The 26,146-nt window shown below is 42.9% G+C and overlaps 1 protein-coding gene across 2 annotated transcripts in view; it reads right to left on the bottom strand.

Annotated features, from left to right (window-relative positions):
• Znrf3 (zinc and ring finger 3) overlaps nucleotides 1–26,146 on the bottom strand; it is a 161,808-nt gene that overhangs the window by 54,536 nt on the left and 81,126 nt on the right. For both annotated transcript variants that reach the window (XM_069994603.1, XM_069994604.1), the window contains exon 2: nucleotides 8,094–8,219. In XM_069994603.1, the coding sequence (XP_069850704.1) occupies nucleotides 8,094–8,219 (126 nt within the window). The remainder of the gene's footprint in view (nucleotides 1–8,093; nucleotides 8,220–26,146) is intronic.

Here is a 26,146-nt window from a genome sequence, read left to right on the forward strand (position 1 = left end):
CCCATGCTAGCTTTGAACTGTGATCCTCAGATCTCAGCCTCCTGAGTAGCTAGGATTATAGGCATGAGCCACCGGTACCTAGCTAGACGCATCTGACCATCAATGAAATGTGTATCTGAATATTCTGTTTTACTTTTTTTTTTCCTCTTTGCCAGTCCTGGGGCTTGAACTCAGGGCCTGGGCACTGTCCCTGAGCTTCTTTTACTCAAGGCTAGCACTCTACCACTTGAGCTACATCACCACTTCTGGCTTTTTCTGTTTATGTGGTACTGAGGAATCAAACCCAGTGTTTCATGCATGCTAGGCCAGCACTCTACCACTAAGCCATATCCACAGCCTGTGTTTTCCACACTCTTCAAACCCTAAAAAAGAAGCAAGACACATCTAGATGGATAGTAAAATCAGCACTTTGGCTGTGCTAGCAACAGTGTTCAGCACTAGACACACTGTCTCTTTAGGTACTGTTCACAGTTTAGGAGGTAGAAACATGCAGAGGGGTATCTGGCTTGCAGATTAGAATGATTGAAATTGAGATTGAAACCTGTTTTCTTAGTCCTAATCTTAAATGCTCCCTATCTTCCAACCATCCTGGAAAAGTAAAAACTTCTTCTGACTCTGCCTTCTGGTCATCTTGGTCACCAGAGTCTTTATTTGTTCTCTGTAACTGTTTCTAAGCCACTCTGAGGGCCAAATACAGGGGTTCCACTCTCTATCACCTTCACCCCAGGGTTTCTGCTGCTCATCAGAAGAGCCATTTTAAGACTCAAGGTACAGCAGTCTTCCTATCTGCCACCTCTGCACTACGTGTTTGCCTACCTGTGAAAATAAGGAAGGACATAAGACAACCATGAATTGTCTTCAGCCTTAACGAGTGCTATCAAAGGCTGGTGTCTCTCCAACGAGCAGAATGATTCTCCTGCTCAGTTCTGCCCAGATGTAACTGCCAAGTGAACATCCCAGAGCAGATTCTATGACACAGCTCTTTCATCACCAGAAGCTTTCAGTGGTCCCCAGCTTCCTAGTTCCTCAGTCTGAAAGTCTCCTCCTTCCACAGCAACTTTCCATGCCCCTAGAAGAACTTCTTGTTCCTTTTTTTTCTGTTCTAGAAATTTCCCACACATATGTATTTCATAGTTTCCCTTTCCCTTGGTGCTGCACAGCCCCTCTTGTTAAAACCTGCTGGCCTCTTCTAGTACTTGACTGGCTTGCCCTTCCTCATCATAATCATGGTCTGTATGCAGGGCAGGAAGAGAATCTGCTCTACACAGTATTCATGGGCCATGGGCCATTTCTGCCCACCACATCATCTCCAAGGAACTCAGGATAAACTGAGGGCAAAACTGACCACCTTGACTCCGCATTCATGACAGGAGTCTGTTTAAGGATGACAGCCCAGCACTGCTGCCTACTAGTTCTCTTCTGAGCACGTTTTCCTACCACTTTCCACCTGCACAGCAGAGTAGAGTAGGGCAGGCTAAGTTCTAATGTGTTCCCAGTCCAAGAATATAGCTGACAGCTTACAGTTTTATGCATTTCATCCAAATAGAGCAATAAATGCCTTTTACAAAACTTTTCAGACTTGAAACTAAGAATCTAAAAGTCCAGGGACTTTAGGGGTTGTGTCTTCCACCAAGTAGACAAGGGGAGGACAAAGGACGTGAGCCAATGACATCCTGGTCCAGGAGTCAGCTGCTTTGGAAGAGCAGTCACAGGTTCTGTGACATTGTTCAGAAACCTCAGAGCTAAATTCCCTTTCTGTCAGTGAATCTCTGTCGAACCAACAGTCCTGACCTGTGAGTACCATCAAAAAACATTGGATTTTTTTTTCAGACATGGGGTTTGAACTCGGCCTGGGTGCTGTCCCTGAGCTTTTGTGCTCAAAGCTAGCACTCTACCACTTTGAACCATAGTGCCACTTCCAGTTTCTGGTGGTTAATTGGAGATAAGAATCTCATGGAGTAAGGTGAAAACAAAGGAGGATGCAACAATGCTTGATAAGAAATGCACTCATTACCTTGCCCATGTAATTGTAACCCCTCTGTACGGTATTTTCACAATAAAAAAGAATCTCATGGACTTTCCTGTTCTGGCTGGCTTTGAACTATGATCCTCAAATCTCAGCCTCCTGAGTAGCTAGGATTACAGGCATGAGCCACCGGCGCCCGGCTAAAACATCTTATTTTTATCTGTAAAAACTGGCCAAGATAAAAGGAGGCAAAGAGAAGAAACTAACACTGGAAAACACAGAACAACTCTAACTCAGACTTCAGCTCTTATAAGCTATTTGATTTTTAAATTATGTAGAAAACCCAGTCTATGGCCATACTACCCTGAACGTGCCCAATCTTGTCTGATCTTGGAAGTTAACTAAGCAGGGTTGGGTCTGGTTAGTACTTAAATGGGAAAACCTCTTTGGGACTCAATTTCCCTGGCATGTAGATCAATCACAGGAAAGGCTATATATAAATCTTCCCCAACAAGCACCTGACTGGGGATGGCTGCTGTCATACTTACCGAATTGCCATGAGCCAGGCTTTGAGCCACTTGCTCCACAAACATTTTGCAGTGCCTCCTACAACAGGCAATGTAGATCTGTTTAGCAAATGAGTGAACTGAAGTCACCTTTCTAATGTTACTCAGCCAGTGTAGGGTCTTGGTGACACAAAATACCCTGCAGCACTGGAAAAGCTGAGTCCAGGCCCATTGGCCAAATTGTCTTTCAGAGACCTTCCTAGAACTTACTCTAACATGAGTGGTGGGAGGTTTATTCTGCCCGGAGTTAAGAGATTCATGGCCAGCAGACTCTGCTACAAGCTATGTACATCTTGTGTGTCCTCTGCCCTGGGACTCTGCCATGAGGTAGATGGATGGATACAAGGAGCCAAAACTATTAAAGCTAACTTTCTAAATTCTTCACCCCCATAAGACATTTAATAAACATTGACTGAACTGAAGGGTTAATATGCCTAGGGCATAAATGTAGGGTTCTACACTTTAGGGATGATTTAAGACCTTGAGTTTTCAATGCAAGCTGCCTAGAAAGGTCTGTTTTGTTCAGTTTTTACTTCCTAAGACTTAAAATGTCACAGGTAAAAGGAAAATTTTTAAATATAATCCAGAGCTCAACTATTAGAAGAGCAGAGGACTTAAAACAGCTCTTTGCATGAAGTGAAAAAGAGAGTTCTAGAAGGCTGAAGAGATTTCCTGTGCCTGGCCCAAGGCAGGCCCTGGCCTGGTGCCTGACCTGCTCCCTGTGGGGGCTCACCCTCACCCCAACTCTGCCTCCCTAGTTGATCCTACTGTCTGCACCTCCTCCTACAGAACTGAAAAGATTAGAAGGAGGGGGTCATAAATCATTTTTTCTCTCATGAGTTTATGGTGTTCTTTACTGAAGAGTTCAAAAGCACTTGTAATAAACCAAGGTGATGAGTTTATGTCTTTTGCTTTTAAAAGGAAACTTTATTTGAACTCCTGGAGAGGCATTTCTGCTTTTTTTTTTTTTCTTTTTCGTTTTTTAAAGTTTAGGACATTCCTCTCTTATTTCAGGATTTTGCCCCAGGGCATCATCTGTGGGGTGGGCAGGTAAGGAGGGTGGGTAATGGAGAGAGGGGCTTCACAGACCCCTCCCCTGTTCTCCCACAGCTTTTCTGAAGCCTGGCACGCTGGAGCTCTCAGAGCCCTTCCTCCCTTCTATAGTTTTCAACAAGTCTCAACATGGACCTGCGGGAGTCCTTCCATTTCACCCTCACAGACTGGCTGTAACTTCTATGTCTTTTAGCCTTTTCTTTTTCTTTTCCTCCCAGTAATAAAGAGATTGAATCCAGAGCTTCTTGCATGCTAGACAAGCACTCTACTACTGAACTACACTCCCTGAGCTACTTCTTCCTAGGCCTTTTGTCTCTTCACCAACTACCACTTCTTGCCATGGCCACCAAAAGCCAAGAAAGCCAGGCTCTCTGCAGGGGACTCAGCTAAGGATAACTGCCTTCTTTTACCTAGTCTTTTGCTTCTGCCCTTAGGAGCACAGAAAGAAAAACAAAACAAAAGGGGAGGAAGGAATGAAAACAGAGCTAACAACTGAGGACACCTACATTTTTAAGAAGATTGAGGGTAGGGGTACATGTCTGATTTATTATACCTCTGATATTAATGTAAGCGCTTTTTGTTTTTTGATGCCAGTCCTGGGCTTGAACTCAGTGCCTGGGTGCTATCTCTGAGCTTTTGTGCACAATCTAGCTCTCTAACTAGTTGAGCCACAGCTTTACCAACCTTTTTTTTGGGGGGCGGGGAGGGGACAGACAGAGGTGGGGAGAGGAAGTTTATTAGAAAGAAGAGTCTCATGGACCTTCTGGCCCGGGCTGGCTTTGAACTATGATTCTCAGATCTCAGTTTCCTGAGTAGGTAGGATTACAGGTGTGAGCCATCAATACCCGGCTTACCTCAAGTTTTAAGAAAATGTGAAACTTGCTGGTGCTGGGAAGGTGGCTCAGTGGTAGAGCACTTGCCTTGCATGCATGAGGCCCTAGGTTCGATTCCTCAGCACCAGGTAAGCAGAAAAAAATTAAAGCCAGAAGTGGCACTGTGGCTCAAATGGTAAAGTGCTAGCCTTGAGCTGAAGAGCTGAGGGACAGCGCCCAGGCCCAGAGTTCAGGCCCCTCCCCCGGACCCTCCCCCCCCCCCCCCCACCAAAAAGAAAGAAAATGTGAAACTTGCTTACTTTTTCTTTTCTTTTCTTTTCTTTTTTTTTTTTTGGGGGGGGGGGGTCGGGTCTGGTCGTGGAGCCTGAACTCTGGGCCTGGGTGCTGTCCCTCAGCTCTTCAGCTCAAGGCTAGCGTTCTACCACTTGAGCCATAGTGCCACTTCCAGCTTTTTTCTTTTTGCTTATATGGTGCTGAGGAATCGAACCCAGGGCCTCATGCATGCAAGGCAAGCGCTCTACCACTGAGCCACCTTCCCAGTCCCTTGCTTACTTTTTCTGGATCAAGCTTCTTTGTTTGGGGGACAACTTTAAGACAAATGGCAAAAACCAAGCTTGTCAGATGGTGCCTAAATTTCTCTTACCCAGGCTTTCCGAAAAGAAACATGGAGGGCTGCTGCTCCCAGGCAGGTGGAACCACACACTTAGCTCTTAGGCCTATGTTCAGTAACTCTTTGATGAATGAATAAACCCAAGAAGTACTTAATAATCCAATATGTCTATGGTTTCCATTCCCCCTGGCTTCACAAACAAGGAGGCCAAGCCATACAAAACTCTCCAAGTAAAACCACAGTATGGTTATACCAGGCGGAGGAAGAAACAGTGTGTCCTCTGAGTGGCTTCAACAAGTATCCTCACCAGTAACCCATGGGAAGCCAATAGTAACCCTGTGAACCCTTTTCCAACCCATTTGCAAACACCACTGGAATGAAACCCTACTGGAATGAGGCAAAGCAAATGAAACCAAGGAGCTATAGTTTTGCTATGCAGTGGTTCAAGCAGAGGAGAAAATAGTCTATTAGGAGCAAAATACCTACAAGGAAAGCACTGTTCTTACTCTTTGGATGTAGCTGGCATTTCTCCTAGGAAAACTCTCAAATATTCTCAAGAGGACTGCTGCTCTTCTACCAGCATTAAGCAGCTCTGGTCAACTTATTTAAATGATGGAGTATCAGCCTGAGCCACCTAAAACACCTTGATTTAACTTAGTGAATTGTAAGGCAAATAGGTAATAATTCCGGTGGGTTTGACAAGTTCCCTGAAGCTGCTCAGGGTCAAAACATACATAAAAATCACAAACAAATTAGACCTATGAGGGGTTCCAGGTCTTTCAGGAGACATTGGTATGGGGTTTGGGGGAGGGGGGTTCCCCTCCCTGGTTCCCTGCATTAAAGTAGCCTCCTGTTTTGCCTGGATCTTCCAAGTGAGTCTGTGATATCAGGAACAGGATAGTTCTTCCCCAAGCTGTATCTCTGTGGTACCTAGAACCATAACTTTTGATAATATAAAAAATATAAGCTGGGTGGCTCACTCCTGCAATCCTAGCTACTCAAGAGGCTGAGATCTGAGTATCACAGTTCAAAGCCAGCCTAGGCAGACAAGTTGGTGAGACTCATCCCCAATAAACTAAAAAAAAAAAAAAAAGAAAAAGAAAAAGAAAAAGAAAAAAAAGCAAGAAATGGAGGTGTGGCTCAATTAGCAGAGCACTAGCTTTGAGCAAAAAAAAAAAAAAAAAAAAAAAAAGGTCAGGAACAATGGTCAGGCCCTAAGTCCAAGCCCCAGACTGGAATCCAAAAAAAATGCTAGACAGTAACATAAGTATATACTATCAGGAAAATGACCCATGAAACACTTGGGCAGGGATGGAAGGAGAAAAGTAAAGGAATGGGTGACACTGTCCAAAAAATGGGTGACACTGTCCAAAAAGAAGAATGTATTCATTGCCTGACATGAAATGGTAGCCATTCTGTATAACACTTAATAAAATTATTTTAAAATAAAAAGCAAAAAAAATCAAGTAACTTCTCTTCACCTTCCCTTTGAGCCAAATGATCCACTTTAAAATTAATCTGTGGGCTGAGAAGGTGGCTGAGTGGTAGAGTGCTTGCCTTGCATGCATGAGGCCCTGGGTTCGATTCCTCAGCACCATATAAGCAGAAAAAAAAAAGCCGGAAGTGGTGCTATGGCTCAAGTGGTAGAGCGTTAACCTTGAGCTGAAGAGCTGAGGGACAGAGCCAAGGCCCAGAGTTCAGGCCCCACAACCAGACAAGAAAGAAGGAAAGAAAGAAAGAAAGGAAAGAAGGAAAGAAAGAAAGAAAGAAGGAAAGAAAGAAAGAAAGAAGGAAAGAAAGAAAGAAAGAAAGAAAGAAAGAAAGAAAGAAAGAAAGAAAGGAAGGAAGGAAGGAAGGAAGGAAGGAAGGAAGGAAGGAAGGAAGGAGGAAGGAAGGAAGGAGGAAGGAAGGAGGAAGGAAGGAAAGAAAGAAAGAAAGGAAAGAAAGAAAATTAAGCTGTACTCGTCACATTTTAAGGTCTTTGATGGAAGTTTTCCAAAATAGACTTAATTCTGTCTTATGATGTAGTTAGAAGTAATGATGACCCGACCCACTTAGCTAAGACTTTTTTAAACAGGGTGATAAGAGTGACAAGGGCCAGTGGTCATAAACATTTTTGAGAGCTTATTCTTCCATAAAGCATTCGTACTTCAACCCCACCTCCTAACCACTCATTGGGGTGAGTTCTAACACTGGATCACAACTGCTGTCTGTCATCAGGATATCCCAAAAGCTCTGAAATTCAAGTTTCCGCATAACTTACTTGGCAGCACAACTTAATGAATCTGATCTCATTTGAAGGCAACGCTACCTTGCACTAACATAAGGCTACTTAAGATTTTAGTTATTCCATTTGATGTGTTATCTATAAACTTTGTACAGGAATAGGAAGGTGTATGATTACCAAGTGTTGTCCCAGATCGCCAAGGTTACTTAATAAAAAATATTGGCACCCTAATATTTTTCTAAGCCCCCCAAATCTCAAAATTCTGAAATTCCTGGCCTTGAGGGGGTAAGATCAAGTATTATAAATTTCTATTATCAATCTCTTACACAGAAACTCAGACCCCTCAAGGTGTGCCATATAACTTTATCCAGGAAGGAACACTGCACTGGCATTATTTTTTTTTAATTTTATTGTGAAAATACCATACAGAGGAGTTAAATTACATGGGCAAGATAACGAGTACATTTCTTATCAAGCATTGTTGCCTCCTCCTTTGTTTCCCCTTCCTATCCCTTCTCATCTCTCCCCCCGCCTACATTGTCCACCCCTACCCCTACGCTCCCCCTGCCACGGCCATCGCCAAAGTTGTAAAGTTCGTTTTTCGACATGACTTGTACATCTCATTGTTGCAATGGGTCCACCTGTATTCCTATTTAAATGATTTGTTTTTTCCCCTCCCTTTCCACAAATTATACCAACATCAAATACAGTGAAGGCAAGGGTTATACCATGGGGGAGATGGCATTATTTTTTAGAACCAATTATCTTAAAACTTAGGAAATTATTAAGTGGATAACACTGATCGCAATGGCAATAATGCAAAGGGCCTAGTGCTTACCTTGCCTAGGACAGTGAGGCATGGTTTTGGGTCCAATTCTGGCTGTTCCAGCTTCACCACTCCTACCCAGCCATATTCATACAGGTCCTCTTCATCATTGTTATTACACAGGCCCAGTGGGTGCATCTGGGAAACAAAACAGAAAGAGACTTCAATAGGCTGGACACAGACTTGCTTGCTTCACATTATACATTTCTCAGACTCCAGGAAAAGCAACCTCAAAACTTAAAACTTTAAGGCAGGGACAATTTTTCAACCTATGAGGAATCCTTTTTCAGTACCATGAGCGGAATGAACACTGAAACTCAAAAGAAAGTCACCATAAAATATTTTATTGGTGTTTTCTACAGTGGTCATCCAAGGTAGAAACTATTCAATAGGGGGTAAAGAAAAAACAGCATAACTGGGGCTGGGAAGTTGGCTCAGTGGTAGAGCGCTTGCCTTGCATGCATGAGGCCCTGGGTTCGATTCCTCAGCACCACATAAGCAAAAAGAAAAAAGCCGGAAGTGGCGCTGTGGCTCAAATGGTAGAGCGCTAGCCTTGAGCTGAAGAGCTGAGGGACAGCGCCCAGGCCCAGAGTTCAGGCCCACGACCGGACCCAAAAAAAAACAAAACAAACAAAAAAAAAAAACAGCATAACTCTCTTATAAACACCAATCTAAATTGCTGTGAAATACCATCAATTTAACACTGAGTTGTCATTATAAGTAAACGAACTAAGCTAGCATCCAAGATGATTCAGCTTTTAGACTTTAAGGGTGCATAGAACCACAACTGCCATTTACCATTAGAATTAGACAATTTATACAAGAGACCTAAAGACAGTACAGACTTTATCAAGAGACAAGAAGGTGTGTGATAGAATCACCAATATAATTAACAGGTGAAAAATTATTACTGATTACTGGGAAATTAATAAAATTCTTTGAGCAGGGGCTGGGAAGGTGGCTCAGTGGTAGAGAGAGCACTTGCCTTGCATGCATGAGGGCCTGGGTTCGATTCCTCAACACCACATAAGCAGAAAAAAAAAAAGTGGAAGAGCACTAGCCTTGAGCTGAAGAGCTGAGGGACAGCTCCCAGGCCCAGAGTTCAGGCCCAAGACCAGATGTCCCCCCCCCCAAAAAAAATTATTTGAGCATAATATCAAAGATTGATCTGAGAGACAGTGTCAAATGTTCTTATGTAAAAATCCGAAAACCAAAACAAATCTAAGGTTTGTGCTATCATGCAGCTATATTGGCCCTGGAGCTCTTCAGAACAATATGGAAAGAGGAAGTAGTCAGAGCTAAACTCAATTTATCAAGAAGTGATGAGGAAGCACTGCTGTGGCTCAAAGTGGCAGAGCGCTCAGGCTCTGAGTTCAGGCCCCACAACTGACAATCAAACGAACAAAAAGATAGTAGACATGATGAGCCTAGCACTGCATGTGTTAAGCTCTTATATAAGCCAAAGAAATATGTTGTTAGATTTAAGGTAAGTTAGGGACCTAACAAGAGACCTAAGAATCCACCATAGTAGCATAAGGGCCCCAAATACATCAATGTCCAAATCTCTGAATGCTTATATAAGATACTTGGTAGATGGGATTAAGTTTAAGATGGCAGGTTCCCTGAATAGGATAGACTCAAAGTATTATAAGGATCCTTCAAGAAGAAAGGACATCTGAGAGACACAGAGAAGAGGTGACTCCAGAAACAGAGGTTGGATGGTGTGCTTTGAAGTTGGAGGACAATTAGTCCAGGAAACCTGAGCCTGGAGAAGTTGGTAGATGCAAAGAAACAATTCTCCCCTACAACTTGCTTAAAAATGTAGTCCTGCAGACCCATTCTGTACTTCTCACCACTAGAACTTTAGGAGGATTGTTGTTGCTTTAAGCCACTAAATCTGTAATAACTTGTTATAACAGCAAATAGGAAACTAATACATACATCATATCCCCTACTTATCTTACAAATAAGAAGTTCAAAATAAATGGCTTTTCCAAGACAACAAAAGCAACCAAGTGACAAGCCCTTAGGTGATCCAGGCTTCAGACTCATATTCCAATGCCTTCTTACTCTGCTTACTCCCTCTCCGTCCCCAACAGATGCTCCCTTCCTCTGAGAACTGGCCATGTGACTGGCAGAGAAGGCAAAGAGAAAATCTTTGGGGGAAAAAATGTTTCTAGCTCAAATTCTGTTATATTTGGGTGCACTATGAGTTTAGTGTGACCAATAAGAGGTACTAGAATGTCTGGGGAGGCTTTGTGCACAACTCCTGGGCCTCAAGTGAAGACTGATATTGATCATGGCAGTCAGTCGTCCCAAGTCTGATGCAAGAGATGATGTAGACTTGAGGGAAAAGAGGAATAAATCAGCTTCATCAATAGAAAAGGTCACATTCTATATAGAGAAGGCAGAGGCAAATGTTCAAAGCTAGAAAGGTGTTTGGACAAAGATAGCATCACAAGTTCTTAGGCAGAAGATGGCACACTGACAACAGGTATTTAGGCAAATGGACAACACAGCTTCAGAGAGTGGTATGTCCTGACTCTAGAGACAAGGAGGAGAGATCAGAGGGTACAGCCTGGAGAAGAAAGACCTTTTGGAATATGAATTCCAGGGAACAATGTAGAAAGGGTTGCTTAAGTCAAGTTAGGCAAGTGAGGGGTCACTCTGCTTAGCAGAAGGTGCCAAAAGGGCAGTTAGCAGCTACCTTTGTAGTGGTTGAGTACTTGATCCCTGGGAATTCTAAGACAAGAGATACAGAGCCCGGGACAACTAATTTTACACAAGTCTTCAAGCTCAAAGAATTTGCCCAACGGAACACTGAGGGCTCTGTAGCTTGGAGAACAAAATCTTTTCTCCTACATGCCTCTGAAGAGTTTAAGACTAGTACATGCTAGAACATTCTACAATTACTAAATGGGGCAGCTACAAAATGCTAAGATTTCCACTTATAAAATGTGAGGATGATAATTGTGTCAACCGCTCAATTGCCTTGGACCTCCAGGAAAGGGCATCCCAGCACAGTTCAAGCTCCCTGAAGTACCAAGCCAAGTCTTGTAATGGCAACCCTTTCTGCTACGCTCCATGAGAATTTCTAGCATATTAACATGACTTGGAGGCTTTTAGACAGATGGCTGCTTTCTGTTATATACTTATGGAGTTTTGTCAATGACACAGCGTCGCTTTGGAAGATAGAAGTCTCATCCAGGTCTATGACCTTGTATGTTTCCTAACTTCACATGTGGACATACTGAGGTCATTTATATAAAATGTTCAGAATAAGCAAACCCATTAGAGACAGAAAGCTGGCTAGTGGTTGCCATGTGGCGGGGGGGGGGGGGGGGGGAGGGCGTAGGGCGGGGAGAGGATAAAATGGGGAGTGACAGCTTAATGGGTAAAGGATGATGAAAATATTCTGGAACTACATGGTGTTCATGGTTGTTCCACACTGCTAACATCCTAAATGTAACTGAAATATGTGCTTCAAAATGGCTTAAAATGGTGGATTTTTATCAAACAACAGTCCTAAGAGTTTACTTAGAAATTACCTATTTCCTGACTAGTGCTGCCTTCAGCTAATGTAGGATCCACAGCAGAGGACAACGTGGCTTCCATTCTTCCAGAACATAAGTCATTTACAGTGGCCCTCTGGAAATTGTGCCCTGTGGAATATGCCCTTTATGATGAAAAACAGGTTCTTACACAAGTAAATTACACTGAGAAATACTTCTCAGGGGCTGTGGCTCTACATTTGTAAATGAAAGCTAAAGCCATCATTTCCTACTCTGATTGTAAATTGGCCTTGGTGTTTAATAAGATAATTATTTCATAATTGAACACATTGGAGAAATGCTAAGTTAGGGAAAGCAAAAATAGAGGCATTAAAAGAATTAAGGCAAAACTACCTATCCTCAAATGCTGAATACCTATAACACAAAGATTAAAGTCAATGGTGGAAAGAGATGGAGGGACAAGGCAGCTGTAGAGAAAGCAAGGTCTGGGAAAGCAGCAATGTCAGTAGGGGGAGAAAGAGATTAAGATGGCAATGGAGAACAGCAGAAGCCAAAATTTAGGCCTGACCCACTGAGAAGTGGCCCAAGCTGTAGCAGAGCTCAGGGTCAAGAGAAAGGTGGGTCAAGAATAAGCCCCCAAAGCCGGGCACCCAGTGGCTCACACCTGCAATTCTAGCTACTCAGGAGGCTGTGATCTGAGGATCACAGAAAAGTCCCCATGAGACTCTTGTCTTCAATTAACCACTCAAAAACCAGAACTGGCACTGTGGCCCAAAGTGATAGAGCACGCCTTGAGGAAGATAGCTGAGGTACAGCACCCAGGCGCTGAGTTCAAGCCCCACCACCACCACCACCACCAACAACAACAAAAGAACAAGCCTCCAGACAGGCAGAAATCTTTACTAAGTAAGCATCCAACACACCCAGAGGCCCCTGAGGTCTGTCAGGCAGGTGACCCACCCCCCACTGCCTTCTGGGGCCCTCTCCCCTCTACAACACTCCAGTTTCCCACTCTCCTCCCCCATCAAATCTTCCAGTCACACTGGGGTGGCTATTGTCAGCTCCACAGGTCAGTCCTGTCAGGCTATGGACTTCAGAATAGAATCACAGAACCAGTGAGTGCAAGCATAGGTTGGTATGATTGTATTCCTGTGAAGGAAAAAGGAGCCACCAAAACCACATCTCAGAGGACTGAAAGGCTACCTCACTATCCTTGCCACATCTTCCTCTACAAGTTTCTTCTGAGTTTCTTATTCCTGTTTACATTCCCAGGTACCCAACACTACACACACATTCAATCTTTGCTACTATTCTTTTTTGTTTGTTTGTTGGTCATGGGGCTTGAACTTTGGGCCTAGGCGCTGCCCCTCAGCTTTTCAACTCAAGGCTAGCACTTTACCACTTGAGCCACAGCAACACTTCCAAGTTTTTGTTTATGTGGTGCTGAGAATTTAACCCAGGGCCTCATGCATGTGAGGCAAGCATTCTAACCACTGAGCCACCTTCCCAGCCCTGCTGCTATTATTCCTTTTTCTTTCTTTTTTTTTTTTTTTGGGGAGTCCAGTCATGGGGCCTGAACTCTGGGCCTGGGTGCTGTCCCTCAGCTCTTCAGCTCAAGGCTAGCGCTCTAACACTTGAGCCACAGCACCACTTCTGGCTTTTTTCTTTTTGCTTATGTGGTGCTGAGGAATCGAGCCCAGGGCCTCATGCATGCAAGGCAAGCGCTCTACCACTGAGCCACCTTCCCAGCCCCATGCTGCTACTATTCTTAAACTGAAGAGAAGACTGCAGGATTCAAGTCCTTGGCAGCTGGCCCCGAAAACACTATCAGCTTCCAGAAATGCTGGCCATTCTAGGCCTCCAGACATTTATACCCTGAGTTGTAGGCTCTGCAGAATGTTTTATAGGAAAGTAGACAGTTAAAAGATGAACACATTCACTATTGAACTGACAGGTCACAAAGGATGGAGTCTTCCAGGCAAAGGGATTGAAGGCAAATGAGCATGGTAAGTCTTGGGGAAGTGAAGAGAAAGCTTTTCCATTCAATGGCATATAGTTATATATTTTAGTTTGGGTGCTTGTTGGTATGGTTTTGTTTTTGTTTTTGTAGTACTGGGGTTTGAACTCAGGTCCACATGCTTGGTTGGCAAGTCCTCTACCACTTGAGCCATGCCTCCAACCCTACCATGTTTAGGAATTCTTAATTCATCCTGACAGCAAATTTTTGGGGTAACCAATGAGAGTTACTAGACTATGCAAATAAATTGCAAATTAGAATGGCAAATCAGCAACCAAGGCAAAGTTTAATGGAGTCCATGAAAGCCATGTTAGTTAATAACTGGATCCCACTTAAATTAAATGGCTCACAATCCAGTTTAAAGACTATAGAGAATAAATATGCATGGATGCTTTCACACGGAATGATCACAAAACTAAAAAAGAATTTTGGGCAAAACATAAAGTCTTACCACTTGGAAAACAACTCCTGATGATCATGCTGCTAAAGTCAAAGTTAAGTAGATAAGATCTCATTTATATTTTCAGATAATTCTGTTGTATCCTAGCACTGCCCACTTGAAATTCACTGTTTCTCCTCAGAAATTAGTACAAGGGCTATAACTGCAATTTAACATGTTATATTCAAAACCAAACTATTATTTTGATTTTAATTTCTTAATATATAGTCCCAAACTCATTTTTTTTTCTATTATCTTAGGCAGGCCTTGTGGTACATGCCTAAAATTCGGTCAGGAGAAAGAACTTCAAAGGCTGGCCACTATACAAAAGCGGAAGACTCTATCTGAAAAACTGAAAAGCAAGAAGCAAAAGGACTGGGGGTGTGACTCAGAGGCTCTGAGCTCAATCCCCAGTACTACAAAAATAAAAGAAAAGGGCCTCATGAGACTTTTCTGAAGCCAGGAGCCAGTGGCTGAGATCTGAGGATTGCTACCTTTTTATTTATTTATTTTAAATTTATTTTATTTTATTTTATTTTATTTTTGTGGGTCATGGGGCTTGAATTCTGGGCCTGGGCGGTGTTCTTCAGCTCTTCAGCTCAAGGCTAGCACTCTACCACTTGAGCCACAGTCCACTTCCAGTATTCTGAGTGGTTTATTGGAGATAAAGTCTCACAGACTTTCGTGTATGGGCTGGCTTTGAACCGCAATCCTCAGATCTAAGCTGCCTGAGTAGCTAGGATTACAGGAGTGAGCCATCTGTGCCCGGCTAGAGTGCTACTGGAGCTGAAGAACTCAGGGACAGCACCCAGGCCCTGAGTTCAAGCCCCACGCCTGACAAAAAAAAAAAAAAAAAAAAAAAAAAGACTTTCTGAATAACAAGCAGCTGTCAGGCACCTTCTATATTTGAAATTCACATTCTCCCAAAAATTCAGCTAGATGTTGCTTCTACACTACTGCCCCTGTCATCATGTAAAAACCATGCTTCCTAATTCACGAATATCCATAGCAGCCAGTGGCACTCAGACTGACTACTTGTGGACCTGTGCTTGCTTCTGAATGTTTACTCCTTCAAAGATTAATCTTAGAAACTGCAGTATACCATGTTTAAGCAAATTAACTTCGAATTTCATGTGGAACATTGAGGTTTACCCAACCAAATATTTGAAATTTAAGAAGTTTTTGCTTTACTATTTTTAGGAAGAATGAATTATGTGTATGTTCATACACATAATTAAGAAATCATTAAGACATCATTAAGAAATACTAATAAAAACATGAAAGGAAAAAAAATAAAAGATACTCAGAAACCTAGAATGGAACTTGACGCAGATTCCACTAAACAGTACACATTTTTCTTCTCCACTAAGAAGTTGAAAAAATGACCTAAAATGAGAAGATAAGCAAAATTCTTTGGATGGTTCCACAGACTAACTTCACACATATAATGAACTACAATTAAAAATACAATAAACTACACAAAGTATGAAGTTTTCTAACTTTGATCTTGTGCTACCAGAACAATACCTTTGGGTGCCCAACATCTTGCCTAAGTCAACTGAAGGAAAAATGCCCACTTAGTCCTCCACCATGAATTCTGACATCATTATAAAGCAGTGGCTTTTACTCTACTATTCCTTATTTTTTTTTTGTCCCAAGGGGTCCGTTGGAAAGAAAACAATGTGAGCTTTGGGATTGTGCAATTCTGTCTCTAAATGAACACTTCTGCCTCTTATGAAGTACACAATAAACCTCAACCTTCTCACATGCCCTTCAAGACCAGCTAAATGTCACCTTCCGTGCACCCATTCAACTAAGTGGCTTCCACATCTTTGAACCCACTTTATATGATGCTTACTGTAATTCTAGTTCCTTATCTCTTAATACAGTTACCTGCTTCTAGAAGGGCAGTATTACTCAGAGGTCTCCTGCATCCTATAGGTGCACAATAAATGACTGTTGGCCGGACAAACAGCTTTTGGCTTCTTTGCTGTGCCTCCTGCCTTGTTTTTTTGTTTTTGTTTGTTTTTTTTTTTTTTTGGAAAGCTACATGGGACTCACAGCTAAGAGAGGGACTAGAGCAAACAGATTAGGATTTAATCAAATTGTATAAAGTTCAAAACAGCTAGCTCTTATAGATGTTGCTCACCAAGCCAACAAAGACCTTCTTCCAGGGCAAAGAAAACGTGCACTGGCAAAGGAGCAAAGGTTGTCCTTCCGCCCCATGGAACGGCAGTGGCCCCAGTGTGTACATGCAAGGAACACAACACAGCTGCACCTGCAGGCTGGTGATAGTGCCTCAAAATGGCAGTGGAAGGAGTAGGAGAAAAGAGGGTGCCCTCCTCCCCCAAAGTCCCAAGTCTCGTTTTCCCACCCATGTCCATACAATCTGAGAAGCTACTGTCGTCAACAAAAAAAATAAGGAACTGAATCAGAGGCAGGATAGGATTGTCAAACTTCATAGTTCTCAACAAAAGAATGAAATATGACAGTTCTACAGCAAAGTAAAGACTAAGAGTATGGATGAACATACAATTAGTTTCAGAAAAAAGCAAAAAGTTACACAAGAATTGTAAACCTGAATGGTCCGGCTGAGAATTCTGACTACCATCTAATACAAACCCTGAACTAAACAATAACTGTGGATGTAGATGAGTAGGGGTGAGGAATAAGAGACCAAATTCTTCATATAACACAGCAGAAAGTTCAAAAAAAAAAAAAAAAACAGGATTCTAAAATGGACTGAAGGGCTGGGAAGGTGGCTTAGTGGTAGAGTGCCTGCCTTGCATGCATAAAGCCCTGGGTTCAATTCCTCAGCACCACCTAATCAGAAAAAGCCGGAAGTGGCACTGTGGCTCAAGTGATAGAGTGCTCACTTTGAGCTAAAGAGCTGATGGACAGCGCCCAGGCCCAGAGTTTAGGCCCCCATGACTGACAAAAAAAAAAAAAAAAAAAAAGACTGGAAATAAGAAGCAGGAGAATGAACATTCTTCACAGAAGTTCAAAAGTATTCACAGAGGTAAAGAGCAGAAGAAACCACTGAAGAGTTGGAAATAGTTACCTCTGATCTGACAACAGCAATCATGGATGGGAAAGGAATGCACTTTTAAAATCGTAAGCCATAAAGTTCCTTCTGCTCTTTTATGAACATAGGCACATTATTTTGACAAAAAACTGTATGCACTGCCAAACAGCAGTTTCTTCCTCCAGGGCTCCCAATAAACTAGGAGCCTTCCCCATTGGAAAAGTAAGGGAATAATTCTGTCAGGCTCAAGAGAGAGCTCAAAGACTTGCCTGCATGATATGGTGGACACTTGATTGGAACTGCCAGGATTCCTGATCTGGGTGCCATCCAGGCCCTGGGGAACAGGGAAGACATTGTAGAGGAAGAACCAGAACCTTCACCACCCTCAACCAAAAAACAAGCAAACAAACAAAAAACTACTGAATGGCACCAGACCATGGTATGGATTTGAGTGTTACAGAGAGGACAGGCGCAATAGGCAAGGTAATCCTTCTGAGGAGCCCCAATTCTATCCTAGAGACATGGATAGAGCCTATGAACTCTAGAAGGGAAAAATAACACCCCACCTGCATTTCTAAATAAGGAGAGGCTAAGGCAAAATGGCTAATAACAAGCATCAGACCATCTGTAGTATCAGGTACAGAACAAGCGGTTTTATTCTGAAATATGAAAACAGATCTTCAAATTTCAAGAGTCCAACAAGGTTGATTATTATAGTTTTACTGTTTTGTTAACAGACAACAACCACAACAAAAAGTATGGAAACAGCTAAGCCAAAAGATGAGGTTACATATCTGGAGAAAAAGAACTATGTTCCCTTGAGGATGGTCCATTAAACCAAGCTTTGAAACCAGGACCAGCTTTTTAAGAAGCTTTCAGCACAAAATCCTTGAGATACACTGATGCACTTTGCACATATTTGAAAGGGCATATCTGAAACTAGGGCGGGTGGTGCTTTTATCCAAAGTTACAATATCTCTACATTCAACTGAGGGCTTAAAATAACTTCAAACAGGCCGCCTGCTTCTAAATGGGTTACTGTTACACAGAAGCCAAACACTAAACTAACAGGAGGAAGAGACATTTCACTCTGTAATATTATCTCATCCAAAAATTCCTGGAGATTTAAAAGGGAAACTAACTTCCTTTTGTCCTCTCATTGCTATGCTCAGGGCAGAGTGTCACTAAAGTCCAGAATTTCACATCAATCAGTCCAGATCTTTTCTTAAAGGTATGCTGGTTAGAATCAAAGCTTATAATTTATGGGAAGGAATGGAAAAATGATACCCCCACCCATTCTTCCCTAGAATCATTAAGGATTACTGCCCCCCTCCTATGACCAAAGAAATAAACAATTTTAGATTTTTTGATCCAAAAGTCTAAACCTTTATCTGGATCTAGAATCCAGAAGAATGTGAACACAATTTTCTCCAGTTGCCATTGCGATGGGGTCTGACACAGACACAGAAAAGGTACTGCTGCCAGGTGCCGGTGGCTTATGCCTGAAATCTGAAGATTGTGGTTGGAGGTCAGCCCGACAGAAAACTCTAAAGGACTCTTACCTCCAATTAACCACCAAAAAGCTGAAAGTAGAGCTATGGCTCAATGGTAAAGCATCAGTCTTGAGCAGAAAAAGCTAAAGTGTCTAGGAATCAAGTTCAAGCCTCAGGATGTGTGTGTGTGTGTGTGTGTGTGTGTGTGTGTGTGTGTGTGTGTGTGTGTGTGTGTGTGTGTGTGTGTGTGTGTGTGTGTGTGTGTGTGTGTGTGTGTGTGTGTGTGTGTGTGTGTGTGTGTGTGTGCGCGCGCGCGCATGCGTGCGCGCACGCTAGAGGCTCTCTGTCTCTGGCTACTGTTTGCTGGAGACTTCCAACTGCAAAGTATCTGAGGATTAAACCAACACTTCTCTACTGGAGAATCTCATCTTCTAAATAAATAAATAAATACTCAGTTGGAATTTCCCCCAATCAGTGCCATTTTGAGAGAGAGAGAGAGAGAGAGAGAGAGAGAGAGAGAGAGAGAGAGAGAGAAAAGCACAAGCACAAGAACAAGAACAAGAACAGCTTCTATCTTCTTTCATACCAAAAGAAAATAATGATGAATGTAGTATAAAAACAATGCATGTAAGATTTTAAGAAAAGTTTCATGAGCACAACAATTTATAAATCATTCTGCATCTAGCCAAAAGTGGATGGGTTGGAGAGTAAAGAGATTTTTTTTTCAAGGCAAGTGCTCTTCTATTTAGACCACTCTTGATTTTTCTTTGGAAGATTCTGGTATTCATTTGTGACTTTTTCTGAGCACTGTTCCTGTGGATGGACAGTGAGCGAGCGAAAGAAATTGAGACAGGAGTCCTCCCTTACTATAATGACTAGTACAGTTTGAAAAGTATTCTAAAATACCACATTCATGGATATGATAGGTGACTGAAACTGTAAGCTCATCAGGATTTTTTCCTCTAAATCAGCTCTCTATAATACAGGTGGACAGTAATAAATATTGTAACATGCATTGTCAAGGAGACATGTTTGGGCTAGGAATGTGGCTTAGTAGTAGAGTGCTTAACTAGCATGAATGAAGCCCTGGGTTTGATTCCTCAGTACCACATAAACAGAAAAAGTTAGAAGTAGTGCTGTGGCTCAAGTGGTAGAGTGCTAGCCTTGAGCAAAAGAAGCTCTGGGACAGTGCCCATACCCTGAGTTCAAACCCCAGGACTGGCAAAAAAAAAAAAAAAAAAAAAAAAAGATGAGTTCCTTTCCCAGAACAAACAGTATGGCCTCCAATAGACTGGTTTGTCAAGACCACACATCCCCTGAAAGCTATTTGGGAGTAGAGAACCAGGCACTTGTATGGCACCAAGTGTGTACTATGGTTTCCAAAGAGAAAGCACATGCTGGCTACAGCTATTCATTAATAAAAACACCAGTGAGGTGAAGCACATAGGGTAGGATCATCAATAAGTACAAATTGACGATGGCTACAGTTTAGCTCGTTACTCTTAACACTGACTGACTACAGAAATATGTAGCTACACCATCATTACATTCCCTTTCTCCAACACACACAGAAAAATACTCAAAACACAAACAAGACTAAAAATCCCTTTGACAGCTAGGTATCAATGGCTCATACTTGTAATCATAGCTATTTAGGAGGCTGAGATCCTAGGATTATGGTTCAAAGCCAGCCAGGCAGAAAAGTCCAAGAGACATTCTTATCTCCAATTAACTAGATATACACACAAAGTCTAACTCATGAATGTTTAAAGCAACATATCCATACAAGTCAAAAGGTGGAATAACCTAACCTAAATGTCTACCAACCATTCAACAAAATGGGTAAACAAAATGTGGTATATCCACATGACTTAACATCATATTGAATGAAAGAAGCCAGTCACAAAAGTCCACATGTCTTACATGAAAGACTACAACAGGGAAATCTATAAAGATGTAAAGTATATAGAGACATGAGTGGTTTCTTAGGACTGGAGGTTGTGTGTACTATGGGAGGGAGATGAGAAAATAGTGAGGTGAGAACTAAAAGGTAAGCGGTTTCTTTTCAAGGTGATTAAAATGTTTCTTTTAAAGAGGATTGTGGTGATGGATATACAACTCTGTGAATACATGAAAAACCACTGAGCTATATACTTTATATAGATGAATTATATAGTATGTGAATTATATCTCAATAAAGCTGTTATTAAAGAATTATGCAAATTCCAGGTATGGTGGCTCAAGCCTATAATTGCAGGGGACCACGGTTCAAGGCCTGCCCAGGCATAAAAATTCACAAGACTCTGTCTCGCTCAATGGATGTGTACAAAGATACACATCTGTTATCCCAAGAGCACAATGGTTGGCAATGGGATACATCTGTCCTCCCCAGTGACACAAGTAGGAGAATCATGGCATAGGCTGGCCTGGGCATAAAATGAGACCTTACCCTGAAAATACCAATAAAAAAGAGGAGCTGGACACATGACTCAAGTGATAAAGAGTACTTGCCTAGTAAATGCCCTGAGTTCAATCCCCAGTAGGGGTGATTATGCAAATAAAGAGAAAAAAGGAAAAAATATGGTGGAGCAGGGGTCTAATTATCGTCAGTGGTAAGGTGCAATGAGAAGAACATAGCTGGGCCCTACTATCCTGGCAATTACTTTATCTCCTCAAGATTCAGCTTGCTCTTCTGTAGAACAGGCATAGGATCTGCTCCACCTACAGGAGACAGTACAAGTCAATGCACTTCACAAATGAGGACTCTAGGGTTAGGTGCAAGGGACACATTAAAGAGCTCCATAAGGGAGAAAGCATACAAACTGGGGGGCATAGTAGCACTATGAGGAGAATGAATGTGCCATAGCCTTATAGGAAATACAGTAAAAGTTGGGTAGGGCATTTCCAAGGTCACATGATCAAACAAAAACCCTAACAAAAATGATACAGGAAAGCAGGATGCCAGGGATGAATCTAGAATGAGCAAGGGGCCCTATAGAGGGAGACAGTGCCTTGAGAGCTCACCATCAGCACCCATTCATTCATACCATTCCCTGATTCTTGCAATTGTCCTGCTAAGTTTGCAAACTCAGGGTGATGGCATAGAGTACTTCAGGAAGGGACACTTGATGAAAGTCACCTGATTAAAATATTCCTGTGTAGTCTGTTAAATAGTGGGGAAGAGGGGGGGCCAAGAGGGGAGGAAACCACAGGCTCAAGTGTTAAAAGCAATAAATTATATGCTGGGCTTTGCCACCCTGTATGACCTTGGGCAAGTCGCATAAGGGCCCCATTCTGTCTGATCCCAAGAGCAAGGGGAATGCCTGCCACCTGCCTACCTCATGGGGGTTTGGGGAGGATTAATGAGATAATGTCTGAGCTGTGCTCTGGCTCCTTGGAAACAGCCATTATATATCAAGAATTATTAGCACAAGGTAGGGCAGTTATGTGCCATTTCTTCACCTCATTATGCTACCTATGTCTGATTACGTCTGCTTATAAAAGTGCTTGCTCAAAGAAGAGTGGACTGGGGAGGTCATAACCCAGGCCGGGTCTGCCCTGGTAGGTATTATTAAAGCCCCTCCCTAAACCCACACTTGTTGGCAGCAGGGCACCTTGAGAATTGAGCACAATGCTGAGCATTTAATACCAGAGACAGATGATTAAAAAGCAAAAACTAGCCCTTTGTGATCTCTTGATTTTTGGTACCATCCCCAACTTCTACACATTCACTAGGGTTTCCAGGGATGAGGGACAAGCAACTAGAGACTTTAATCAATTCTAAGGTGTCAGATTGATGAACCAAGTTTTTGCACTGTCTAATTTCAGGGCAATCAGCTAACGAAAACAGCTCCAAGTTCATATACAAAGAAGTCTGTATTTATTGTTTCTAAGTGAAGTAATAACATGGCAAGGCCATGTATGTGAATGCTTGTGCATGAAAGACACATGCCACACAGATTAGGAACAACTGAGCATGGTGGCTCAAGTCTGTATTTCTAGCTACTTGGGATGAGAAACAGGTAAAAAAAATTCACAAGACTCTAACTCAACCAATGGCTGAGCATGATAGTGCATGCCTGTTACCCCAGCTATGAAGCACAATGATTGGGCATGGTGGCACACATCTGTCAGAGAATCATAAGTAGAAGCATCATAATCCAGACCAGCTTGGGCATAATATGAGACCTTACCTTGAAAATAACCAATGCAAAAAGTGGCTGAAGGAACAGCTCAAGTGATATGATAGAGAATCTATCTAACAAGCACAAGGCTGAGTTCAATCCTTAGCAACACACACACACACACACACACACACACACACACACACACACACGCACGCACGCACGCACGCACGCACGCACGCACGCACACCCCGGGACTCTGTCCATTGGGTAAACTTAATTATGCCTAGGAAGTTCACTAGCCTTACTAGGGGAGAAGTCAGATAAGAATACTCATGTGTTCAGGTTTTCTGTGAGCCTGTGGGCAACCTGATACATTTCCACAGAGCAGCACAGGGGAAAGCTAGGAGAACTGTGAACTATGCTTCACAGCCATCTCTACCCACTCTCTTCTGAGGATGAGGTTTCATGCCCCAACCCGAAAGAACAGGGTGCAAAGGTATAACCGGCTTGCTGGCAATCTCAAATGGCCTCCTCATCAGTGGGCATCACACATCACCAACTGTCATTTCCAGACCATAAAGGAGCTGGCATCTTTGGCTATCCATCCAGCTCTGTATCTAAGTAATAAACTGAGTTGAAAAGTAGCTTGTTGTATGCCTTTCTAGCTAAATGAGGAAGGCCCTTGCCTTGCCTTGCCTGGTCTGATATGCCTGACCAGTGGGTGCACTCAACAATGGCCCTGACTGTGGTTAAGTTTTATTTACATCAAGAGGACAGGCTGGCTCTCAGGGCCTGTAACACAAAAGCAGCAGTGAGCAAATTTAGACCCAAGTCAACCATCACCTCCTGGTACAGCCCCCTATCTGCTTTGCCATCTACACAAAAAGAAATCAATGCTGCCATTATAATGATATTGTTAAGATTAGATATAATGGGGGCTGGGAAGGTGGCTCTGTGGAAGAGCGCTTGCCTTGCATACATAAGGCCCTGGGTTCGATTCCTCAGCACCACATAAGCAAAAAGGGGAAAAAGCCGGAAATGGTGCTGTGGCTCAAGTGGTAGAGTGCTAGCCTTGAGCTGAAGAGCTGAGGGACAGCGCCCAGGCCCAGAGTTCAAGCCCTATGACAGAGGGGGGGACGGAGGGAGGGAGGGAGGGAGGGAGGAAGGAAAGAAGGAAGGAAGGAAGGAAGAAGGCAGGCAGGCAGGCAGGCAGGCAGGCAGAAGGCAGGCAGGCAGGAAGGCAGGAAGGCAGGAAGGCAGGAAGAAAATCCAGCCAGGTGCCAATGGCTCATTCCTATGATCCTAGCTACTCAGAAGGCTAAGATCTGAGGAATGAGGTTCAAAACCATCTGGGGCAGAAAAATTTGCAAGACTCTCATTTCCAATTAACCAGCAAAAAAAGAGAGACAGACTGAAGGTATGACTCAAGTGGTAGAGTGCCAGCAGTAAATGGAGATCCAGAGGCTCTGAGTTCAAGTCCCAGTAGTAGAGATGGGACAACTTAGGTAATGAGCAGGGGTGATATTTAAACAAAGATTTAAGGGAAGCCGGGTGCCAGTGGCTCATGCCTGTAATCCTAGCTACTCAGGAAGCTGAGATCTAAGGATCACAGTTCAAAGCCAGCCTAGGCAGGAAAGTCCGTGAGACTCTTATCTCCAATAAACCACTAGAAAACCAGAAGTGGTACTGTGGATCAAGTGGTAGAGCACTTGCGTTAAGCTGAAGAGCGCAGAGACAGCGCCCAAGCACAGAGCTCAAGGCCCCTGACTGATCCCCCCCACCAAAAAAGGGAGAAAGCCATTCCCAGAGACAGAAAATTATTCTAGACCAAGGGCACAAGAGCAAGAACAAAACACCTGAGGCAGGTCTGGCACAGTATGGCTGAACAGAGTGGGCAAGGGGGAAGTGGAGGAGAAAAGGGAAAGAGATTACACAGGCCAAACCACAATGGATTTTATAAGCCTTCAGAAGCCAGTGATGAATTCTGAACAGAGAAGTAACATGGTCTGGCATATGTTTTAACAGGATTGCTCTGGCTCCTATACTTGGGGAAAGTCTGGGGAGAAGGGTGATGACGGAAGCAGGAGGGCAGAAGGCAGACCAGTTAAGAGCTCTTGCAATAAAAAGGAGAAATAACGGTGGCCTGAACGAGGGCAGAAAAAACAGAGGTGGTGGAAAGTGGTTTCTGAATATATTCTGAGGGTAAGGCCAGCAAAATTTGTGGATGGATTAGATATGGTAGGAGAGAAAGAGGAATCAAGGATGATTCCCCAGGAGAGAAATGCCACTATCTGAGATGAGGGAAAATGGTAGAAGACACTTGTTTTGGAGGGAATAACATTTAAAAGATTAAACTGAAGGTAAGACATTCTTACCTGACCACAAAAACTCAAGTCATTTCTAAACTGCATTCAAAAGAGGTCTGAGGAACCCAGGAGCTAGTGGTTCATACCTGTGATTCTACCTACTAAGTAGGCTGAAATCTGAGGACTGTGGTTCAAAGTCAGCGTTAAGTATGTAAGTCAGTGAGACTCTGATCTCTGATTAACTAGCCCTCCTCAACCCACCAAAAAGAAAAAACAGGAAGCGGCGCTGTGGCTCAAGTGTTAAAGCATTAGCCTTGAACAATAAGAAGCTCAGCGACAGCACCCAGGCCCTGACTTCAAGCCCCAGGACTGGCACAACAAAAGAGGTCTGAGGGCAGGGAATGCGGCTTAGTGGTAGAGTCCTGACAAGTATGCATGAAGCCCTGGGTTCGATTCCTCAGAACCATTAAAAAAAAAATCAGTAAATATAATTAATAAAATCAAAAGGAAGGGCTGCAAAGTGGGCCAGTGCTTGCTTTGCAGCATGAGGCCCTGGGTTCCATTCCTCAGCACCACATAAGCAGAAAAAGCAGGAAGTGGCGCTGTGGCGCAAGTGCACTAGCCTTGAGTTGAGGAGCTGAGGGACAGTGCCCAGGCCCCGAGTTCAGGCCCTATGACTGACCAAAAAAAAAAAAAGAAAAAAAATAACAGACTGTAATTTAGGAGATATAAAGAAATCTTAAAACTCACTGATAAGAATACAAACAACCTGCTAGGCACTGGTGGCTCACACCTGTAATCCTAGCTACTCAGGAGGCTGAGATCTGAGAATCAAGATTCAAGGCCAACCCAGGCAGGAAAGTCCGTGAGACTCTTATCTCCAGTTAACCAACAGAAAACTGGAAGTGGCACTGTGGCTCAAGTGGTAGAACACTTGCCTTGAACTGAAGAACTTAGGGACAGCGCCCAGGCCCAGAGTTCAAGCCCCATGACCACCCAAAAAGAGGGGGGAAAAAAAAGAATATAAACAACCTAAGTAAAATATTTGAATATAGACTTCACAAAGAGATAGTGATGCTAAATAAACACATAAAAAAGATGTCCAATAGCATTAGTCATCAGAGAATGTAAAAATAAAGCCACAAT

Source organism: Dipodomys merriami, unplaced genomic scaffold (genome assembly GCF_024711535.1).
Source record: "Dipodomys merriami isolate MVZ:Mamm:240054 unplaced genomic scaffold, mDipMer1.0.p SCAF_45, whole genome shotgun sequence".
NCBI lineage: Eukaryota > Metazoa > Chordata > Mammalia > Rodentia > Heteromyidae > Dipodomys > Dipodomys merriami.